The 23,323-nt window shown below is 32.2% G+C and overlaps 3 protein-coding genes across 9 annotated transcripts; 2 read left to right on the top strand and 1 right to left on the bottom strand.

Annotated features, from left to right (window-relative positions):
• The first annotated feature begins 4,312 nt into the window (after window positions 1–4,312).
• LOC102615185 (agamous-like MADS-box protein AGL29) lies at window positions 4,313–5,226 on the top strand. Its single transcript, XM_006468129.4, has one exon. The coding sequence runs from the start codon at window positions 4,390–4,392 to the stop codon at window positions 5,089–5,091; it is 702 nt and encodes a 233-aa protein (XP_006468192.2). The 5' UTR covers window positions 4,313–4,389; the 3' UTR covers window positions 5,092–5,226.
• Window positions 5,227–11,904: 6,678 nt separating this feature from the next.
• On the top strand, window positions 11,905–18,210 carry LOC102623683 (tobamovirus multiplication protein 1-like). Of its 4 annotated transcripts, XM_006467440.4 has the most exons (14): window positions 11,906–12,332; window positions 12,890–12,964; window positions 13,352–13,402; window positions 13,879–13,912; window positions 14,661–14,747; window positions 14,834–14,885; window positions 15,290–15,467; window positions 15,658–15,753; window positions 15,865–15,925; window positions 16,616–16,680; window positions 16,857–16,931; window positions 17,013–17,088; window positions 17,479–17,645; window positions 17,765–18,210. In XM_006467440.4, the coding sequence occupies exons 2-14, from the start codon at window positions 12,953–12,955 to the stop codon at window positions 17,786–17,788; spliced, it is 978 nt and encodes a 325-aa protein (XP_006467503.1). In that variant the 5' UTR covers window positions 11,906–12,332; window positions 12,890–12,952; the 3' UTR covers window positions 17,789–18,210. The 4 variants fall into 4 exon arrangements, with proteins under 4 accessions (XP_024951155.1, XP_024951154.1, XP_006467503.1 ...); XM_025095387.2 differs by lacking the exon at window positions 14,661–14,747 and having other exon boundaries at window positions 11,905–12,332; XM_006467439.4 differs by lacking the exon at window positions 12,890–12,964.
• Window positions 17,181–22,026, bottom strand: LOC102623009 (uncharacterized). Of its 4 annotated transcripts, XR_008052444.1 has the most exons (6): window positions 21,644–22,022; window positions 21,327–21,551; window positions 21,033–21,143; window positions 20,321–20,386; window positions 18,993–19,845; window positions 17,181–17,622 (listed from the first exon to the last, which is right to left on the bottom strand). XR_008052444.1 is itself a non-coding variant. In XM_006467436.4 (5 exons), exons 1-4 carry the CDS (start codon window positions 21,770–21,772, stop codon window positions 20,339–20,341), a joined length of 513 nt encoding a protein of 170 aa, XP_006467499.1. In that variant the 5' UTR covers window positions 21,773–22,020; the 3' UTR covers window positions 17,181–17,622; window positions 20,321–20,338. The 4 variants fall into 4 exon arrangements, 3 of the variants coding, with proteins under 3 accessions (XP_006467499.1, XP_024951157.1, XP_024951156.1); XM_006467436.4 differs by lacking the exon at window positions 18,993–19,845 and having other exon boundaries at window positions 21,644–22,020; XM_025095389.2 differs by lacking the exons at window positions 17,181–17,622; window positions 18,993–19,845 and having other exon boundaries at window positions 20,084–20,386; window positions 21,621–22,026.
• Window positions 22,027–23,323: the final 1,297 nt, after the last annotated feature.

The raw sequence follows: 23,323 nt of genomic DNA, 5'->3' as shown, positions 1-23,323 counted from the left end.
AAACTTAAGATCGAGCTGTGGTTTTCATGTGTGAAGAGTTGTGGCTTGGATTGTATAATACCCTTCTTACAAAAGCAATTTGATGTTGTATTATACCATTTAGAAAAATGAATTGGTAACTAGAATTATATAATATGTTGAATTGGTGATTGGCTGGCAGCCTTAAATATTAAATTAGATGAAGACGCAGCCGAATGACGAGATGACAGAGAATTTGAATGACTAAAACATTTTCCATGCTATCCAAACAAATATATGATGAATTTTTGAAGAAAAGAAAAAGAAAAAAGGTTACAAAATATATTCGATGCCATGCCATGCCATTCCGAAGCCGGCTGGACGCGACCTTTTTTTTTTTTATCAACTTTATAGTATCAATAAGGATTCCAACAATTACGATCCTAATTATTAAGTTATATTCATTGTATACTAAATTTCATAATTAATGAGATTAATATAGTACCATCTTTTTAGATAAATAACACATCAACTGAGCCTTAAATTGAGACTTAAATTATTAGAATTCTTGTAAAGAGTGTGTGTGCGCGTGTATACATTTGCTTTAACATAAAGCATAAAGAGTTAACAAATTGCCGTTGCTTGCTTTGGCAATCTATTGCATCTCCTTGTCAGTTTAACACTGCTCCGCTAGGTCTATGCAGTATCCAGAACAATTTGATTTTGCCAAAGCAGGCACAGAAGTAGTAAAGTGCAGTCATCTCATATTTGTGCCAACAAAAAGAAAACTACTTCTCTCTAGATAAGAGCTTCTCATAGGATTGCACAGTAGAGTTAAAATAGATAACTTGTTCCTGTTAAGCCTTCAAAGAGCAGTGGAAAGAAAAGAAAAATAAATTCTATAGACAATGAGTTTGTTCAGACTAGGCCTAAGCCAAGCAAGACAAGGGCAACTACAAATTCATCAGTTGCTTGTCTTTCAACACAGACAATAATAGATGATTTGCCTCTTCCTCATGCTGAAGATGAGTTTTATTTATATTTTGATTCAGATAATAAAAGCGATAATGAAGAAGCAACACATAAAGGTAGTAGTAAATTTAATCATGGTGATGGTAGTGATAGAGATGGTAGGTTGTTACAGGGTTATGAAAGTGACAATGCTGATTTTGGTCCAATCCAATCATTAGATAATGAGCATCCATTCAGTGCAATATCTCACATAGTAGTGGTCAAATGTTTGAGGATAGTACAAATCTAATGGATTTTAAGGTTGAAATGGTTTTAAGAAACACGAAGTCTTTTGCATGAGTCCTTCAAGATTTTTGTAATCAAGAAAGTTTTCGAGGTAGAAGAGTGAAATTTAAGAGAATGAGGATACTATGTCATTGTTATGCATTCAACTATCCGTTTAAAGTCTATGCTTCGTAGTATAGACATGGTGAATGCTTCCAAATAAAAAGTTTTCATAATATCTATACATGTCAAGGGATTATGAAAAATCTAGAGGCAACAACTGCTTGGATTGTCAAGAAGTACCAGAAAAAAATCAATGTTAATATTTCCTTTTCTGTGGAGAATATGTTTATTGATATCAAACAGATGTGTGGGGTTAAGGTCAGTCCACAGAAGGCTTATAGAGCCAAAAGAAATATTCTAGAGTCAGTAGGCAGCGGAGACCATATTTAGAGCTTTAAAGACTTTTGGGACTAATGTCATGGACCGCAATCGTGACACCTAAGATATAACCTCTCGTCATGTGACACTATGCTTACATCATTAAACAACATATGTTGGGTGCACTAGCAATGCTTAAAATCATAAAATCAAGCACCCCTGCAGACAAGTGTAAGTTCCAAAGGTTCATTATGTGTTTTCCAGGACTTAGAGATGGTTTCAAGGAGGGATATAGACCATTTATTTTTTTTGAAGGATATCATTTAAAGGAACCATTCGAGAGTGTATTGTTATTAGCAGTTACACTTGATGCAAGCCAATGAATCTTTCCATTAACAGTATGTATGTGTGAATCTTAGAACACTAACAGCTGGACTTGGTTTTTGGGGCATTTGAAAGAATATTTAGCTGATTCAAGGGAGTTAACTTTTATGACAGATATACAGAAGGTGTGCTGAATGTCTTAAACCAAGAGTTTTATGGATCACAAAATAGGTGCGTAAAAACTTAAATATTGTTACTTTTTTTTTTTACATTTATAGTTTGGTATGATCTGATCAATCTAATATATTTAATTATGATCAAAGTGTCTCTTGGAGGTAACCTGATGTTGTCAAAACTTTAGGGGGCAATTTGAAGTGTTATCATTTCACAAGAGGGTGGCCCAAGATTAACACTTTCAGTTCTTTTCCTTAATAGGTACTATGCAAGCTATGTATTTTCCAACTTAACACAAACGTTTCCTAATGTACAACTTAGAGATGACTACTGGAGGGCTATCAGGGTTGCAAATAAGGATGATTTTGAAAAAGCTTAGCCTAAACCCATATTTTGCCAATCTTACCTTATGGGACCACATTCTCTCACAATGTTTAAATTTTGGAGAAAAATATCATTCAAGTTATATCATCTCATAAAAATCAATTTTGATAGTAACTTGTGTCTTTATAATTATTAATTTATTTTTAACAAATTCTATTCTCTTTCCTTTTGTTGGAAATAAATGAGCCTACTTTTTTGTTGATGTTTTATAGACTTTGTTTATTCACATTTATATTATATTTTTTCAATAGGAAAATAACTTTTACACTATGAAAATAAAAAATTTTACATGTTACATGTAGTACAATTGAAAAAAATAAATCATATAGTTAGTTTAGAATTTTTTTAATTTGGCTACCGCAAAGTTGAACTCTAAGCTCACCCCTGCCAAGACTCTGTGATATCTAAATAATAAAAATATATAAAAGCACATCTTTCTAATTAGGGAATGTCTCAAAACTATTGGATTTTTTTGAAATTAACTATGTTAACTTTTTTCTGTTATAACTAGATAAATACAAGTTTTTAGTACCAATAGCCCTCATCATTTTCAACAAATTACCAAATCGATACCATTCTTAGAAAATCATCAAACCTCACCATCTCATGAAATCACCAAACCTCATGACTCTTAATAAATTACCAAATTCATCAAATAAATGTTGTAATGCATAAAACAACAAGTTAAGGTTAGTGTATGCTTTTACATAATGTGATTTTTTTTAATGTTTTAAGTTTAGGATTTAGGTTTGATATTGATGTTGGATTTTGTTATAAATATTGTTATTTTCTATTTATTATGAGGGTTCTTAAATATTTAGTTTGAGATAATAGATTAAAAAAATATTGAAAATAATAAAAATCCAAGTTAAAACAAAATTGGAGATAACATTCAAAATATGTGTGACGGGCACCTATTGTTAGCGATAGGCAGGGTGACATATGCCTACCACACGTAATTACAACTATTTCATTATGCGTGATAGACATATGTTGCCCTACGACAAGCTAATGATCTTAAATGTTAGAGCTGATTTAGTTTAAAAAAAATTGTATTTGACTAGTTATGATTGAAATCAATTTTAAAAAACTTAAAAGTGTTGGAGCTATTTTTATAAATTCCCCTCTAGTTAGCTGTTTTAATTGAGATTCAAAAAAGACACAAAAAAGAGATAAAAAATAAGACCGCGCTTTCAGAAACGAGACATATGTCAAAACTAGAATAACTGACAAAGAACTGCATGTAAACAAAAATGGCAAGACAAATAGAATTGGAAGTAACAATTGCAACAATTTTGAATGTATTATTCACCTCTCACTTCAAAATTTTAGGATGTCAAGCCATTATTAAAAAAAATTAGTAAGCACAACTAATATCTTTAGTTGGTCATTAATTCATACACCATATATATAGATTGCATTTTTCTTTTTTATCTGTTTTTAGAAAACGCATTGCTTTAGGTGCCATATATATACGTTCACACTAAATACTCAACAGATTTATTATACTTTATTTTTCTAATACCCAAAATACATTGGAGGTACTATGTCATTCATATAATAATTAAATAAAATTATTTTACAAAAAGATAACAACACACATCATATTACCACTTAGTGGTTGTAATTTTTTTTTTTAAATTTTTACTAATTAAACACACATGCATACTATAATGCTTGAATTCAAGACCTAAGTCTAAATTGACTAAGAATACATAGCACGCACCATGATTAAAAGAGCATTCTCAATGTGATTATAAGCTAAATAAACTAGCACAACATGAAATTAATACTTTTAGAAGCAAATTCAAGAAAGATTAATTGTTGACAACTAAAAGCTTAAAGTTTCATAATTACAAGGGTGAGACTAATAAGGTAACAAATTAAAAAGTTCTCCAATATCGGCAAAATAATAATCCATATATAGAAGTAATGAAGAAGCAAAATCCATTATTAGAAACATGTAAACTCTCTGATTCTGGCATCATTAAACACCTCCTTCTCACTTTCCTAAATATATCATATATAAACATGGTAATATTGAGAGTTGACTCACTCATCCTCTCTAAAATTCTCATTCATCAACAAATTATGGGTCGCCGAAAGATTGAGATGAAAATGGTGAAAGATAGCAACTCAAGGCAAGTGACCTTTTCGAAGCGCCGAAATGGGCTCTTCAAGAAGGCAAATGAACTGGCTACTCTATGTGCTGCTCACATTGCGATTGTTGTTTTTTCTCCTGGGGGAAAGCCTTTCTCATTTGGGCACCCCAGCGTTGATGTTGTGGTTCAGCGTCTTCTAAATTGGGAAATGGACCCAAAAGACGAGACTAATAGCCATGTTGATGCCGAGCAAGAGGCTAAAGTCGAGCAGCTCAACGAGCAACTAATTGACTTGGTTAATCAGCTGGAAATTGAGAAGAAACGCGGTGAGATGCTTGACAAGGCTCTCAAAGCAAAAGGGTTATCGAAATATTGTAAGAAATCCATTAATGACCTTGGCCTTGATGAACTTCTCCATATGAAGGCATCCTTGGAGAAGCTTCGTGAGAATCTAAAAAGCCATATTGATGATATGGAGGCATCATCTTCTTTGTTGCTTTTGAAAGGGGCAACTAAAGAAAATGATGGTTAAAATGCCAAAAGTAGAAACTATATGGATCTTGTACACACCATCTTCCATTTTTTGTGAGCTTCGATTATAAAAAAGATGGCTTGTACATGATAATATCATTATCTTTGTTAACTTTGGATCAAATAAAATCTGTATGGCGACTTCAACCTCTTCTGCTTTAATTAGTAATTCTTGTAGATTACATATTATTGTCATCACATACAAGCATTCATATTGTTAATTTTATATTCAAGCATATAAGCATTTGCATGCTCTTGCTCCGCGTTTAAGTTAGTCTAAATTACAATATTTTTTCTTTATTTATTTGATTAGGTAAAATTAGCTTTTTTGTATTTTTTAGCATGTTGCTGTCACACGTGTTGATATCCTCTTGGTGTTCATTAATTATATAAATTTTGAATTAATTGTCTGTTACACACTTCAATTAGTAATATTGTGAACTTCAATTTGTAATCTTTTAAAGAAAATTATATTGTCTACATTTATATATGTACACATACACGCACACCAACACGTGCATGCGTGTATTTTATTCACTATTTTTTTATAAAAGTTTAGTGGCTATTTATTTTTTGTCTAAAGTATGAATTTTAATTATTTTCAAAAGTTTAGACTTTTTAGTTTGTTTGTTTTCTATAACTTATATTTGATTATATGATATTTAGGTTTGAATGAAAAAAAAAGTTAAATATTCCAACTTTTATTTGAACGGAACTTTAATATTCTTTCTCATTAATACCCCTATTAAATACTTTTATTTAGTACTATATAAATTATCCTTTTATTATTTTATTTTTTATCCATTTTCTATGTTTTGTGCATATTTAACTATCATTTTTTTATTAAGAATGAGAATTTTAAACATAATAAGACTTTAGGTGAGTGTTTTGCAATAGGTTCATTTTTTTTATAATTACATTTTTTCTAATTGATTTTAAATATTATTTAATAGATTAATTTAAATTTAAATGATTAAACAATTCTTGGTTGGTCAAACAATTTTTGGTTGGCTTATGTAATTAACAAGAAAAAATATCAAATAATATAATAAAAAGAACATTATAAGTATCATATATTAATGTCAAAAGATACATACATACATACATACATACATACATACATACATACATACATACATGTGTGTGTGTGTGTATATATATATTCATGCTTTGTTAAGGTACATTATCAAATTTTTTAACTAATCAAATAATTTAATTATAACTTGACATGTGCTCAACAAATTAAATAAATATAAGTAGTGTTAATGTTTATGAGATTGTATATGTAAAATATTATATTTATGATTTTTTAAAATAAATAACTTAATACTTATATTTAGATATTAAAAAAATAAAAATAAAAATTTCATTTAGATATATATTTACAAATATACTCATGCTTCAGCTAATTTCAGATCCATTCAGATAATTAAAAAAAAAAAAACTGCCTTATACAATTTTTTTAAGTTGATAATTCAAGTTTAAACATTATTACTTCACTAGTTGAAAAAATAAAAGAAAAAAGAATCTCTTTTGTTTCTCTTCAAAAGAGGGTATTGGATTCATGTTTTTTTGTCAATTGCAAAGGACTTAATATGACAATTATTATTACGAAGCAAAACATTTGCTAGGAAGGGTCAACCGTGCCAAGTTTCCCTTTGTTCTCATTCCTTTGGGCAACAAACGTTGGGTAGTTCTTTTATTTGTGTTTGATTTTTATTTTTCCTATTTCGTTTTGTAGTGTAACAGCCCATAGTTTGACGGCGACACTCTATGTTGCCGGCCAATTTACAAGGCATTTGTGACTAAATTGTATCTCTTTTGCCAATAATGATCTCACCAATGTATAGATCTAAAAATTTAATTTGAATTTGATTGTAATGACCGTCTCGTCATCTAATCTATCCCATCACCAATGTATTGTATTGTGCCTTTTTTTTTTTTTTTTTTTTTTCTGGTACTAATAGTAAATGTAGAAAATTTGAGAATGATGGTATTAATAATTTCGTCATCTGGTTCTTACCCTATCATCGGCGATATTATATTGGCCTTCCACTATTGGGAGGCATGTACGCCTTCGTCGTGCCTCTTTTGTTGGCATCAATGCGTAGATCTATTACATTGATACCGATTCTGTGGTGATTTAGCCACTACCTCAGCTCCAACAATATTATGTGTTGACTTGCAACTTTCGGAAGGCATACGTGCCTACTACATCATGCCATTCTTTTGCCAATAACATTCCCAACTAATTAAGAGTAACATTATTGTAAAATTAATCATGAAATAATACCAATAATTGATTGCTTTTATATATAGTATTTGCTAACTTTTTGGTAACATAAAATATATTTAAAATATGTAATAAAAATTAAATAAAATAATCAAGTATATTTTAATTTAATTTAATCTAATTTATATTTATTTATTATAATTATGACTACCTAATATCTAATTTTCCATATATTTAATCTTTTGGTAATTCTCTTTTAACTTAATACTAATAATTATTTTATTATTAAATATCGATGGATAATTCATATTTATATTTAAACGTCAATATACTATTTAATTTCATTCAAATATAATTTAACATAATCCAATCCAATATTACACCCAATCCAATATAAGGTAGTAGTATATAATCCAATCTATTCCAATCAAATCTAATCCGGTCCAATCTTAATTATTAATCAAGTCTAATCCTAAGCAAACAAACTTAGCCTTAGATTTTAAATTAGTTCTTTGATTGCACATCAACTGAAATTCACATAGGCACTGCATCATCTAGAATTAAATCAGTTATTGGAGGGCTTGTTTGTCTCTTGCATATATACCCAATTTAATTGGTCACCAAACTGTAAAGTAAAGATTGTATTTGTTAATTCTCGAGTCCTCATCCTGAATGGCTCCTCCAAGGATCATGCTGAAGCAACAGATCCATTTGCTGCCAATCCTCAGGAATTTGATCCATCAAAAGCCTGTCCTTTTTCCTACGGCTTCAAGCCTGGGCAATTCTTTTGATTTTTTCGTGGAACAATATCTTCCGTATTTTGCTTTTAAAAAAAAAAAGTACGGTTACTTAAGAGTTGAGACAATTAAAATGACTAGATAGCTAACATGTGCCTAACCGCCTTAGAAAGATAAATGAAGAGAAAGACAAAAGATAATTAACACAAGAAAAACTTTATAAGGAATGGCTATCTGCAATTTTTAAAATGATTTTATTTTTAATCTTCTGCTATAAGAGTTTAATTACTTCAGAAAACTTGCAGATGGTTGTTCAATAGAAGATTAGGTTATACGCTATATGGCACAATCTTGTTATATTGGTTAGTGCGGCCATTAGATTATGCCTATTTGATTTTATTCTTAAATAATAATAATAATAATAGCAGCAGCAGCAGCAGCAGTAAAAGAACACTTACATGATTATATATAGTCTACAAATAAATATCCAACTATAATGCTCATTAAGAAATAACCATAGAAGACAACAGATTTAATTAGGACTGAATCTAAAAGTTCACTATACCCATTTGAGAAAACACACGCACATATATATTCTCAAACGTAGAGGTTAACTGTTTACATTCATTCCAGTCAAAGGCAATGAATGCTTTGCACAGGGAGTTATCATTCAACCCAAAAAAAAAAAAATTGCTTTGATTATGAAAATCTCTATGCAAAGAATTTGCCGATCCGGAATTTTAGAAATTTGGAACATCTGCTTGAGAAGGACTCAAGACAAAAGTGAAAGAAAGGCCTCAAACAGAAAACTGAAGTAACTGTTACAGAGACAGTGATTAGAACTGCCCAGGCTTAAACCCATACAAGAATCGGTAGGCCCTTGCTGGATCACGTTCCTGAGGATTGGCAGCAAATGGATTTGCTGCTTGAGGAGGATTCATTGGAGCCATGGAGGAACGGGCAGCAGCAGCAACAGTATTTTCGTTGAGTTCGGTGAGCAAACGTTTACGTAGATATCATCAAAGGCTGCATTCATTTGAAGCAGCTACTCAACTGGTGTTTCCCACCACCGTTGAGTCTCTTTCCCTTTGGTCATCTGCTTCAGGAAGTTTCCCCTCTCCTTCTCCCCATCCAGTTGGCGAGCAGGTCACCATGGAGCTGATTCAGTTCATCAATTCTTACCTGGCGCTGAGCCTCAACAAGCAGGAGTGTTGTCATTTGGCGTCTGGTTTGCCCCAGGAAGCGGTTTGCTACAGCTTCAATTGAGGGGTGACCAATCTCAGCGCCAGTGAGAGTGACAAGCTCACTCGCCTTATTGTAAGTCCTGGATTTACGTTTGGAGAATGTTATCAACCTGTCATCCTCATTTTCAATCCTCTTCATCTCAATCTTTTGTCTCCCATTGGTTTTCTTGGCTGCAATTTCCAAAATGATTGTAATTGCCTAATTTCTTTCCTATGAGCAAACACAACGGTTCTGTGCTTTGATATGGTCATTTTGTGATGAATTTCTAAGAGGAAAGACAGAGAGAAATAATTAGTATAAGGTCATGAATTTTCTATTCTAAGTTGTTATCTTAACATATTTTCCTCAATTTAATGTGCATCGGTACTGTAGCTTTTGAGCCATCAGATGTTGGCCCTATCAGAGAAAAAAGCCCCCTTTCTTCTTACCCAGTGTTCGAGTGCCGGTTTATCCCCAGTTTTGGCTGGTACTTAATTTCAAAGTTAAGTGTTCAAAATATAAACTATAAGTATATTCTCATTATGTTGTTCTTCGCACTTGCTAAATCAGATGCACCTCATGACATTATCAGTAATAGTTTGTCTTTGATCTAGCTAGTTAGATACCGAAACTTGTTCCAATCATAAAATTGGTATAAATTTTGGTCCATTGATCAGAATGTCTGGGCCGCTATCTATCTAGATCAAGGAGGTATTGGGGTTCATATTTACTGCACAACGTGTGTCGTATCCCCTCTAAGGACTACCATTTGTGGAAGAGTGAACAATTGACTGATATGGAACTTGGAAGGTACTTCATGTAAACAACTTTCAGAATTAGCATTATCCTTTGCAGACAAAGATGTAATAAAAAGTCCATGCAAAAATGAGCTAATTAAACAGTAATATACAGGAATGACTAAAGATTAACTTCTAGAGTAAATTTATAAATTTGCTATCGCAAATGTTTATCATATGGCAATTTAGAAACGAGTATTGCATTTCAGTACATGTTACTAAATTACTAACTTGGGAGTCCTTGTGCGGTCTATATCGACAATGAAACTATATGGTTGCATGCCTCGTGCCTGCAAGTCTGTGTTTCAAAAACTGAAACTACAATCTAACTGTCAACAGTTTGTCTATTGTGCTGACATTTGTCTTTACACACACGAACAGTGTACTAAAAACTCATCATTATTGGAACACATTAGCAATTAAACTCACTGCTTAACTCAGAATTGCAAAAATGGAATTGCCAAGCTGATTCCAGGTTCAGAATTTAAATCCATCATATATACGGGCAATTTGGTGTATGTGGAGTATGTCCTATTTTGCCAGTGATGAGAGATTCCGAGTACAGAGTAAAAAACTAGGATGCGGTTGTTTTGTCATTTGTGTTCAACGTGAGTATGCACTCATAATCTGAATTACATGAAATGAAGTGTCTTTTTTTTTTTAATTTTTTTTTTGGGCATGTAACTTTGACAGATTGATGCATAGCATGAGACAATTTCAAAGAAAAGTCTAAAATTACCTTCTTTTTTTTACATTTTTAAAAATAAAAATTTTAAATATTGGAAGATCGAGCCCCTATTTTATTTCTCACTCCATTTGGAAATTATCGGAGATATCCTGGATTCAACCCCAATGACCACAATTCAGGAATAATCTAGATTTGGGATGACTACAAATTTAGGGTTGGGTATCATAATCTCCACCACAAACCCGCTCCATTGCTGTTCACAGTGGCATAGATTTCTTCTCAAATTAAAATTTAAAATTTTCTGTTGCTGTTGCTACTGCAATTTCTGCTAGTTGGGTTAACAACGATATATTCCTAGTTTTTAATCCATCAGCAGGAGAATGTTTATTAAGGAAACAGAAACCGCAAACACATAGCAAACGTTATTATTATTTTTTTTCCCCACCTTTTTTCCATGTGCATGCACAATCTGTCTAACAATTTTTTCACTTTGTTTTTTTTTAAGTCAAAATGACCCTATTACCGTATCGCTCATTATATTTTGTTTTTGGTTTTGCAAAGATATGTAACTTAAAACGAATAAAGTTGGGAATTTGGTTTTCCTAGTTTTTATATTTTGGGAATTTGGTGTCAGTGACAAATTGCAGTTGCATCGTTTAGTAACAATCATGTGATTGCTTTCGAATTGGGCCATTGTGCTGGAGTTTGAAACTTCAAAGGACAATGGGATCTGTTCGGATACTCTACAGACAAAGTTGGGTGAGGCGGCTGTGAAAGGACAGCCTTTTAATACAAATAATAATAATAATAAAATTTCAATAAAATTGAATAATTGTAAACTTTCGATGAATGTTAATTAATTAATTGGAATAAAATTGATTACGAATATAGTTCCGACTATGTGCACACTTTCATTTTTTTTTTCTTTTTTTTTCCTCTCTTAAATGACTAGATATAAAAATGTTAAATTTAAGGTCAAAATACTGGGTCAAAACGGTATCACGGAATCTCCTTCAAGATTTCTGCAGCCCGGGGAGCCGTGGGGTGACGCGTGTCCTCAACTATTTTCCACGTAATCATCATTAAAAGAACACTTTTTTTTTTTTTGGCACTTGATTAGGACAAATGAAACACCACAAAAATTAACAAATTCAAGAAAAGAAAAGATAAAATACAAATCTCATGAAAGCCCTCTCTTTGCTGAGGAACATGAATAGAATCAGCGAGAGATACTGCATGAAAGATGCCCAGTAAAACAAAAGGGTTCTTTTGATATCGTACACTTGATAGTTTCTAACCCAAAAGCTGTTCTTTCGCTCACATTATCTGGCTCTCTCTCTCCTGGACGGACTTGGAGGGGCAAAGTGATATATTAATAAAACACACAGTGGCACTCGTATAAGTGTCTATATGCTGCATACATATGTGATACATCATCGGTTAAACGAGAGAGAGAAGATGTTACAACTGGGAGAGGGGTCTTGTTTTCCAGGATTGTTAGTGGGTGTTAATGTGGGTCTTGCTTTTGTCGATGGCATTATTGCTTCTCTTGCTTTTGCTCAGGTTTGTTTTCTCTTTATCATCATCATTAATTTTTATTTAACTTTTTTTTTGGTGCATACATACTCACCTATTTTGATTAAAAAGATGAGAATTTTGGTTCCAGTGATGTTCTTAATGTTGGAATTTTTAAAATATTTTTTCTTTTTGGGTACCTGGGATATGAACGTTTTCTTTTTTTGTTGTCTATTGGTGATTGATTGTCTGAGGAATTTGTTTTCTTGGTATAGTTCTTGGACTGGGTTTGTTTTGGTTTGACAGGGTTTGAGATTAGATGGAAGGTCAAGTATAATATTTAAGACTTTATTTGGAAGTGAGATTATTGATACTCGAGCAATGGTGGTGGTTTAAGGGGATTATGCCGTCCTATTAATGATGGTATTGAGACTACTGGTTAATACCCTGGTCACAATAACATTGGAGTGTGTGATATAACATCTGGATCCTTGATTTTGAAATAGGTTTATTGAATTTAGAAGTTTAGTTTGTGAATTTAACATGTTACTAGCATTTGTGAAAACATGAGATATGAATGACCCAATAATTTGTTGGAAAAGCAGTGGGCAACTCAAAATACTTGTTAGAAGAAAGAGAATGAGGAGAATCAACAAGGAACAGTAAAAATGCAGGAAAAAGTGAGTTACTACATTTAAATTTTAACAATTTCTGTATAATGTAGGATCATGTAATGAGCAACGATGCCAAAAATTTAAGTTGGCATACCTATGTACTCTATATTTTAAGTTGTGAGTGGAAATGGTTTCACAGTTTGAAACCAAGCATGAGCCAAGAGTTTTGCTCAATTTGTCTGTCTTGGCCTCGTGCTGCCAATGCTTGGATCAATGAGATGGCATTCTCAGCATCTGTTGCAATAACTCTTCATTTTGTTGCAGTTTAACCTACCCTTACATTTATGTATGTTTTGATGGGTGTATCTTCTGGTGTGCCTGCAATATTTTCTCTCTGTCTCCCCCCTATATACTGTGCAAACTGATTAATTATGATGCTACTTTGTGTATCAGCTAATAAGGATTCATTTAAGGAACTCACAACTTGGCTGGACTCGTCAGAAAGTAAGTGCTACATCTCCTATGAACAACTTTGTAAATCTTGAAACTAATGCCATGACAGGCTGCTAGATAAATTTGTTATTTTCAGACCAATTGGTTGATGGAAAAGTTGTGCCTTGATCAATCTGGGTGTTTTGTCTCACACTTAAGCAGAAACTTTTTGGAAAGATTTTGAACCAGAAGAAATTTAGGTGTCTCATCTTACTTGGCTTTCATTTAAGGGGACTGTGGATTTCTGGATTGAAGTTATCAGGAAATTATATAATATTAATCAATTAGAATCGTTTAGGGAGAAAATACAGTTGAAAACTATTCCAGAAAATCAACAAAGCATAACTATTTTGCTTCTGGTTTTGTTTTTGTGTTCTTGGTCGTAAAAAATCTCACTAAAGATGCTTGTTTTATTGTGAAAAGATACTCTACTTTTGGTTTTACTGTAAGTGCATTGGCATGCTGTTAATAGAAATGTATGTCTACAGGTATTTCACCTATTAATTGGCTCCTCTAATGTAGGTAAGAATTCCTATTCTGCATTTTGATACTGCCTGGGCTGCTACACGTATATTATAGTTTAATAGTGATTCTTCTTAATTCATGATTGTCTTTTAGTTTCCATGGCTAAGCATTTAATACTGTATTGTTGCTTCCAGTTCAAAAGCTTACAATGGGTCTTTAGTCATTCATATCTAGTCTTCATTTTGCTTATTTTCTTTTAATGATTATATTACAAACTTTCAATCGATTAAATTACTCTTTGCTTGTGTGCAATGCATAATTCTTGATGATTTAGGGATGCTAGAAATTTTCATGAAATGCATTAGTCAGGAAATAAAATGGTTATGCTATATTATTATACATTTATCTGTTAACAACCTCCATAGGATTCACTTTACATGTCTTCATTGGCTTTCAACTTCATAAGACCATATCAACAGTGAAAATAAAAATAAAATCATGCTTCAAATAAATATGATTGAAATTATTAATTTACATTCATATGGATTATTTTCTATATATTTATTTTTTGGCGGAAGATAGTACTTAGGTAACATCTACAGCTTATCGTGTGAATGTCTAAACGCCATGCAACTTTACGAGCTTACTTATTTTTCACTAATAACATGTTCAATTGTTCAACGATCTAAGGTCAGAGTATTTGTGAACTATTTTGGTCCTCTGAACTTTAATGGCAGCTATTTTAAAGGGTAATATTGTAATTCTGAATCAAACTAAATTGCTAAGTTTACTGTTGACCTGGCAGGTTATTTACTTTATTTTGTTTTAACTCTTGTTGCTGCCTGCAATGGATGGTTATGCTGGTCCTACTCCTGTGGTTTTATTGCCATGGGTATGCTTCTGGTTTCCAACATATTTAGATCTTCATTTTAAGAGCTTAATGAAAGTGTTTGAGTTGTGTGAATTTCTGCTTTGCAGCCTTTCCTAGACTTCTGTTGTTTGCAGCATTTCTTCTGCTTTTATCTTTCTGGTACATCTTCTTCTTATTCTTTGTTTTCATTATTGATCATTTACCTGTTAACACATTATTTGGACTCAAAAGTTTATTGCATATTATTTGTTTCAGTATTGACTTTGTCTTCAATTGCATGTCATTAATGTTCACCATCAAACAATATTAGCTATGTTGACATAGATACTTCAGTTGGACTAAATTTTCAGTTAACACCAGATCTGCTGCCAGTTACCTGTAGCAATACATTTAATTGGAAAGCAAAATATAGCAAGAATCATAATATTTGTTAATAGAAAAAGAAATGCCGCAAACATTATAATTTGATATAAGAAACATTGCAATACAACATATCCATTTCAGACTAAATTGTTGTTTCTCATAATCTATACACTGTCTTTCTTGGGGTATTCTTTTGATAGGGTTGACCTTTGCCATCAGCCAGACGATGAAGAAGAAGAAGATGAGGAGCATGGTTTTCTGGAAGCTTTGTTGAAAAGGTCATTAAGCAAACCTGGTTCACCAAACACTGATACTCGTAGAATATGTGTTCCTTTTCATTCAATTCACGTGGGAAGCCGTCAAAAAATTGTGATTTTGGTATGATAATGATGAAAAGTTATCTGTATTTCCCTTGGTTACCATGCTGTCATTTTTTTTTGTTCTTTATTTTATTATCATTAATAGTAGCATGATGGTAACCACACCCCTTAATTGAATCAAGTCACAGCCACAATCACATTTGAGACCTTAATTTTCAGAAATTCTCTTACTCTGCACTTGATCCCAGGCTACTGTTCTAGTATTCATTTTAATGATGACATTTGCTGTGGTAATCTGGATTGGGATGGGAGAAAATCCTATTGATTCATCAATGGTGGCCCGGGTATGGACATTTATGTTGTAGTTTTGTAATTTCCCAGTCATGTTGTCATCGCTCGCCTCTACATTGTATCTCTAATTATCTGGTTCTCATTATTACTATATTCTCATGCAGGTGTATGTATCTCTTTTTTCCATAGCAATACTGCTACTTGGAGGAGCATTAGCATGTTATGGTGAGCAACTACCATTTTGTACCTTCAATTTTTGGGTATAATTTTCAATATCCGCACCTATCTTGCTGATGTAATAGCTTTGTGCGACTTGGAATAGGTTTTAGACTCAGTGCTAAGTTTTTTTTACCACGTTAATTAATTTGTTATACGAAAGGAATCTTATTGTTGAAGAGGTCAATAAAAGATATTTACTTGAAGTTCTTTAGATCTAGACAACTAGCATGTAGCTTATTATAGGTTGCAGCATATAGCATCACATCTCAAATGGGTGTTGTGTGTGTGTTTCTCTGATGCTAGATAATATGTATGTGTGCATGGTTGTTTTTGACTTCATAGAATTTGTCTCAAGTCTGTTACTGCTGGTTTCATGCATGTGAAAATTTGAACTATGAACCGCAAGTGCACAAATGATAGGGATAATTTTTTTGTAATTTAATTTGATGCAATGGAATAGCCTCATTTGCAATTCAATATGCCTGTCTGGACCAGTTTCCCAGAAAGGGGAAGGTAGTGGAGAAGTTTCTATGACTTTTCATTTAATTGGAAATATTATCTTACTTGCTGAAAATGGTGGGATAAGATTTTTATTGACCACGTATGTGACTAGGGTATCTGTATAGTTTGCTGAGTTCTAGTATATATATGCTGCTCCACTTTTATTTAAAGCATATGTTTTGCTGTGTTTCGCAGGACTAATTTTATGCTTGAAGATGAGGACAGTTAGATCTGAGAGCGCTACATCTGAGATGTGGAAGGTATAGACGTAGCTTTCTTTGCCCTATTTTTGTATTGAGTTTCTTAGCCTGTTGTTCTTTGGCATATATATTGGCACCGGTGGCATTTGTCTTGATGTATTTATCAATTCAGCAGTTTCAAAGATCCCTAAATTCTTTTTATTACTTGTGATTTTAAACTGACTTGTTACATGCAGATTGCAGGGTTAGCTGTTGTCTCTGTTTTATGTTTTACACCAAGTGCGTTTATAGGTCTTTTGACTGAAATCCCGGTATGTATTTATCTATCATATATTCAATATTTGCATTTTCACCATTGAATTTCTGAAACAACCATAAGATCTTGATTGCAGGTCCTTTATCACTGGCATCGACTGGAAATAAATGGTGTTTCTACCTCACTTTTATTGATTTTGTATTATTTTGTAGGTAAGTACAATAACATTTTCCATATGCTAAGTGATTTACTAAGACACAAATAATCTATTGTAATACTCAGAATTTGATTTGAACAAAGGATGTATAGTGGCTATCCATAGTAGGCATTAGCAACTAGCATTGACTCTCTACTGCTTGTTTGAAGTAACATAAGAATCCACGAAACAGTTCCGATTATACGGAAGTTGTTGCTTGCTATAGCTAGTTGCAAGGCATCAAATGCTAGGCCTAGAATAATGGCTTGTTCACTAAGGTTGCAATAAAGTTCCTTTGTTAAAATGATTAAAACATCAGTGATGCTTTCATATTCTTGCATCAGCGTTGGACAAAGTCAAGAAGTTTCCTGTGAAAGCTAACTGTGAGGCCGTCGTATTTTTGTAGGTTCTTCAGTACCCTCGGCATTTGTATTGTGGGAAATGAGAGACTTACCACCTTTTGTAGTAGCTAACAGACAAGATGAATCAAGAACAATAACTTTCATTCGTGAGAGTTCAGCGGCAGTAAATCACCATCAGCGCTGGACAACTGCAACAAGTGCACAGAATCAGGTTCGGATTCCCTTTTTCTATTAAATTTGGTAGATATGAAAAATCCAACTACTGATCTTTTTGGTTTTGTTATTTAAGTTACAAAGAACCCATAGTGACTACAATTTTTCTGAAAGCAGATATCGAGTGTCAGTCCCATATAAGTTGCATTTCATTACAACAATATTTATGCTGTTCCTGCCACATAGTGTGTGCTGAACTTCTGAATGACTTGTAAGAGAAGATATGGAAATTGGATACACAATCAAAGAAGCTGACAAGCTGGACACTTGATAGGGCACTCGGAGTTCAGCCGTAAGGTTTGCCGGTTGCCATTTTTTGCCACCCTTTGGGATTGTAAATACCAACAAAATGCAAAATGAGTTGTGTCCTTTACTTCGACTTCTGAGATGCTTATCCCACATGTATGTATCAGTTGGTCTAGTTCTAGAATATGTCACAGCCCATATGGCTAAATGGCCTTATGTTTTGGCTCCTCTAGAGGGTATGATCCTGCTGATTTGCCAATTATTTGGTTTTATATTCAAGAGACAATATTATGATCGATTTAGAAATAGTTGTTTTCTGTTGTGGGTTGTACTTGTACAGTGAGGTATTTTCAGAAAAATCTATTTGTGCTTTAGGAACGCACTTAAAATTGTTATACCATCAAAAGCCGGGATGGCAATGGAGGTGGGGAAGCTTACCTCATTCTCCATCCTTTTAAAATTTTCACCTCCATTCCCTACTTCATTTCTCAATAAATTTAGTGGAATAGAGATGGAGAATTTTTATGTGGAGAATTTTTATGTGGAGAATGATTTTCCTATCCTCATCTCATTCCACGTTTATTTATTTTATAGTAAACATAGATACATATTTTCAATAAATTAAAAATTAGAGACTTTAATAAAATTATCACTATATTATAAAGTATTTAAATTATTTATAAAAAAAATCTCTGAAAGTTTAAAACAATATCTTAAAATTATATCAAAATTGAAAAATATTTGAAGAGAGCAACATCTTAAGAGAAAAAAGAAAATATAACAATATTTTAAGGTTGAATTAATAAGAATTATATCACATGATTTTTTTTTAGTTATAGTCTATTTATATTAGGAAAAAATAACAAGAAAAATTATTAACTAATATTGTAATTGATAAATAAAAAATATTTATATATAATCATAATTAGAGTGAGAGTAGAAGGTGAGGAGTATAAAACTAAATCTCAATTTATTAAGAATTTAGAGATTATTTTTCTTTCATTTCTCACCACATTTTCTAAAAATTATCCAAAGTTTTTCTCATTTAGGGTGGGGCGTCATGCGGCCCTAAATCCATAGAGGATTTTGTCATCCCTACCTATTGCTTCTTAAAGGAGTAAATTAGGTTACCTTTTCCTCAAACAAAAAAAAAAAAATCCCCTGTATTAACTGAAAAAATAAAAAATAAAAAATAAATAAATTAGTGTCATTCTTTATGAAAAAATAAGAAGGAATGAAACTTGTTTGATTTTGTAGTTTTAAAGTGTTGTGTTAACATTTGCTATGATTTAAAAACTAAGTTAAATTAACTTCATATTTGTATGATGAAAATTTTCTAATATTTTTATTATTTTGTCAAATTTTTCATTTAAAAATCGTACTTACAATATGTTATCAATTTTTATTTTATAACTACAACTATTCTAAAATCTCAGTACCTCAATCAAACAGGTCCTTGAGCACATAATTGTGAGAATACTGAGACTTTCCTAAATGGCATATCCGTACGATAGAAGGATACGATTTTGAAGCCACTTTACTCAAAGTTGACTTCAACATATAGAGCATGGTTCTAACCGAGACGACTTCGATCGACTGAACTAAACTCATTGATTCCCTTCTAGTAATCCTTTCCCTCAGTTCTGTGTGTTTCTTTTCTTGCAGCCTCAAGCAGGGAATAGCTCAAGCCTGCAGAGTGGCTTGCCTTCCTTTCAAACACCCTCTCTCTTTCTCGTATTTTCTTTTCCTGTTCACTTTCCCTAGTTTTCTCATTTCATATATGTATCCAGTGTGGTGCCACTGCCGCCACCACCGCATGCAATTGTGCTATTCTGGCTCAATCCAACCCTTATCTTGACAAGAGATCCTTAAGTGCCAATGGCTATAGTCTAGCCATAATCATGATTTGTCATCCGATTTATAGCCCTCAATGACTGTTGTCACTATTCTATCTGGTAAGGGTACAAAATACAGTCTACATTAATGAAATGTAGTCCCATTACTTTTATCTCGGTGATGGTCAACCTTGGGTTCTCCTGCTTTCAACTTACTGTGCTATTGTAATGTTACTTCAATATTTCTCTACATAGATAATAAGTTTGCTAAGGCAAATCTTTTATCTGGTACACTTCAAAAGGGTCACATCAAGGTTTCAAAATGAGGCAAACTTACCAGAATAGATACTTGCCATAGATGGTAATCAGAAATATAATTCTAAGGTGATTTTGTAGTAAGTAGTTTTCAAATTTATGAGAGAATGCTTTTACCAATTAAAATGATAAAAGCTTTGAAAACAAATTTGAAGTCAACAAATACAAATAATGGGCAATGGGAATACAAAGTCAATTTCAAAACTCCAAAGTTCAGGTTCAGCTGGTCATTTTCTATATTCCTAAAAAGGCTGCCGAATGTTGCTAAATAGTGTACCTTGTAAGAATGAGTCCCTTATTCTGCTCTTCTTCCCAATGATCCAAAATCTTTAGGTGGCCATATCTATTAAGAGAACAGGAAATAGATGCCCCAAAAAAATGAGAAATGATACATTAATAATAAATACAAAAAACTTTTTCTGTTTCTCAAAATCATCAGTTAAGAAGGTAATAAAATGACTTAGAAAGAATATAGAATCAATAGCTCAGAATGAAAGGTTAAGTTACTGCATACATGTCACAAATAACAAACAATACATTTCAACACCAGCATGGAAGAAAAAGAGAGTAGAACAGAGAGGGAAAAGAACAGCAAAGGCCTTATGCGACTGGCTGGGATGTCAAAGAACATCCTCTATGCCATGTTCAGGATTTTGGCCCAAAAGCTTTCAGCTAATGGTTGTTTCACACAGGTTGTTAACCAAATGAAATCATTATTATTATTATTTATTTATTTTTGTCTGGGCCTCCACAGACTGTTCAAAAAGACTAGCCTTAAATGCTTTAATTCCTGAGCAAAGATGATTCCCCAATGATTTAGCACTTCAATATCAGATAGAACTGTTTGGCAGAGATCCTTTCCACGAATGAGTTTAAATCTCTCTTAGCTAGTTAGCTTAAACCCACAAATTTCCCACAGGAATAGCAAACCAAACCATCAGATTTTAAAATTTTTTTAAAAAAAAACAGTAATTAATTAATAAGCTCACCCTCAAAAATACTCTGCCTTCAATAAGACCATAAGGAACAGCCCCAAACTTCCTTGAATCATTGGATTCATAAATGTTATCTCCCTCAATCCACACATGCCCTTGAGGAACCTGAAGACAAATATAATCAGCAGTAAATAAATAGGGCAATCTACAACCCCAAGAAGAATTGTTCTCACTTAAAGTCACAACCTTAAATTCCCATAAGGCAAAACACAACCCATAACGCTCAATAAACTTTAAAAAAAAAAGTAAAAAATTTTCAACTACAAAAAGAAAAGAAGAGAAAAATACCACAACAGTCTCAAATTTGTCACTGCTTTTGGGGTCAGCAACGTAGCTAACACGATCACCCTCCATTCCAATCACGCGCTTGGTCACAATCCTCCTTGGAACCACAGGAGAGCGTACAAGAACAACATCTCCGGGACACACTTTGTTGAAGCGGGTCGAGATCCGCTCAGCCAATACCAAGTCGCCGGTCAGATTGATAGTCGGGAGCATGCTAGGACCGTAAGCCTGAGACAGAATCATTTCTTTATTTAAAACAAAGAAAATGGAAATCATTAAGGAGTGAAGAGTGTTTACCAAGTGTTTGCGAATTTGCTTACGAGAGCTGGAGTGCAAACGTAAGTGTTGACGACGTGGAGACAGCAGAAGAATTTTCCTACTAAAAGGGATTTTTCGAATCCTTCTTTGGCGAAAGTGACGAACAAACTTAGTTGATTTCTTACTCCCATCTTCGTCTCGCGCTCTCTCGTCGTTATTTGTTAAAATCACAGTCTTGCCGCCTTTTCTTAGACAGTCAGTGAGTAAGATCTGAGCTTACTGTATGCTCGGCTGGGAACTAAATTATAATTTTTTTTTTCTTATACACACTTTCTGAATACTTTAATTTTCAATATACAGTGACAAATGTTTTATAAAAATTTGTTTTCAAAATGTGTAAAGATAGCCAAAAAAAATTATGATTTACTAATCCAATATGGATGACGAAACTTGACATTAACAGATTTGATGAGCCATATTGGATGGAATTGCATTGGATGAAATAAGAGTATATTGCATTAAATTATATTTTATATTATTTTTTATTTTATGAATCACGTAATTAAAAGAAAATTAAATATACAAATAACTTATTGATAATTATATATTTAAAATTATATTATTTTATTTATAAAAGTGAGTTGATAAATAAAGATTTTATATATGAAAAATGCCATGTCGTTTATTTGGACGGTCATATAAATGACATGTTGTAAAGCTTTCCTCCAGAGGTAAAGTTTTATATGACATGTCGTTTATAAGTTAATATTATATATGACATGTCATACGAATAGGTGCTTAAATTTTTGAACAATATCCATTTGAATTTGATTATTTTGCATGATTAGATATTTACATAATATTAAGTACTTTAGCTTATCTATAAAAGGTATCTCAAATTACTTTATGTACAACATTAAATTAATGATTATTTTATCATGATTTGAATTTCTTGAATTATTTATTTATTAAAATAATTTTTATCTAGTTAAATATAAATTTAATTAATTATAATTTATTGAAAAAAATTAAAAATTGGTATTTTTTTTTATCAATCAGACGTATATTTTTAAAAACTTTATCGACTAGATATATTTAATATTTAAAGTATTAGCTAAAAACAAAAATAGCTAATGTCCAAATTTGAATTTAAATTAATAAAATCATAAGTATAATATTTTTTCTCATATCAGTACTAGAAATTTTCTTTTAAAATAATGTTACATCTATAATAATGTGACTTTACTCCGAAAATGGAATGTAAATCATTAAAATGTTCTCCTATCTACAAGATTTATTTTGTAGTTGTATGCTATTATAGGAGTTCTAGGTTGATACATCTCTCCAACTAATGGCTTCTCTATAAATGTACAACTACTAAAGACATAACCATAAATATTTTGTACAAATAATATTGTTGTAGATATATTATCATTTGATAAATTAATTAAAAATATGAAAAGAACCACATACTTTTATTTTTATTTTTATATTTTGATCAACGAATCATAAATACTTACCACACTAATTAGTCTATAAACAAGTGTTTATGGTTCTATATAATTATTTACATACCAAAGTGAATTACTCAGTTTTGCGACAAGTAGGGTTGCTTGATTTGTGAATTAGGTTCACAAATGATCAACGAATAGAGTGAATAATCAAATCATTGATATTGATTTTAGAGGCATGATTACAAATAATTATCAAATGATTTCCAACAATCAACTCATCAGAGGTGA

Source organism: Citrus sinensis, chromosome 2 (genome assembly GCF_022201045.2).
Source record: "Citrus sinensis cultivar Valencia sweet orange chromosome 2, DVS_A1.0, whole genome shotgun sequence".
NCBI classification, from domain to species: domain Eukaryota; kingdom Viridiplantae; phylum Streptophyta; class Magnoliopsida; order Sapindales; family Rutaceae; genus Citrus; species Citrus sinensis.
This window is presented reverse-complemented; position numbering and strand designations above follow the sequence as displayed.

Coding starts and splice junctions, on each gene's coding strand:
- LOC102615185 (XM_006468129.4), top strand. CDS start 4,390: ATGAAGAAGCAAAATCCATTATTAGAAACATGTAAACTCTCTGATTCT.
- LOC102623683 (XM_006467439.4), top strand. CDS start 12,180: ATGCTGCATACATATGTGATACATCATCGGTTAAACGAGAGAGAGAAG. Junction 15,468..15,657: donor GTCAAAAAATTGTGATTTTG/GTATGATAATGA, acceptor ACTTGATCCCAG/GCTACTGTTCTAGTATTCAT. Junction 17,646..17,764: donor CAACAAGTGCACAGAATCAG/GTTCGGATTCCC, acceptor TTCTGAAAGCAG/ATATCGAGTGTCAGTCCCAT.
- LOC102623009 (XM_006467436.4), bottom strand. CDS start 21,772: ATGGGAGTAAGAAATCAACTAAGTTTGTTCGTCACTTTCGCCAAAGAA. Junction 21,552..21,643: donor ACGTTTGCACTCCAGCTCTC/GTAAGCAAATTC, acceptor ATTCTGTCTCAG/GCTTACGGTCCTAGCATGCT. Junction 21,144..21,326: donor ACAAATTTGAGACTGTTGTG/GTATTTTTCTCT, acceptor ATTTGTCTTCAG/GTTCCTCAAGGGCATGTGTG.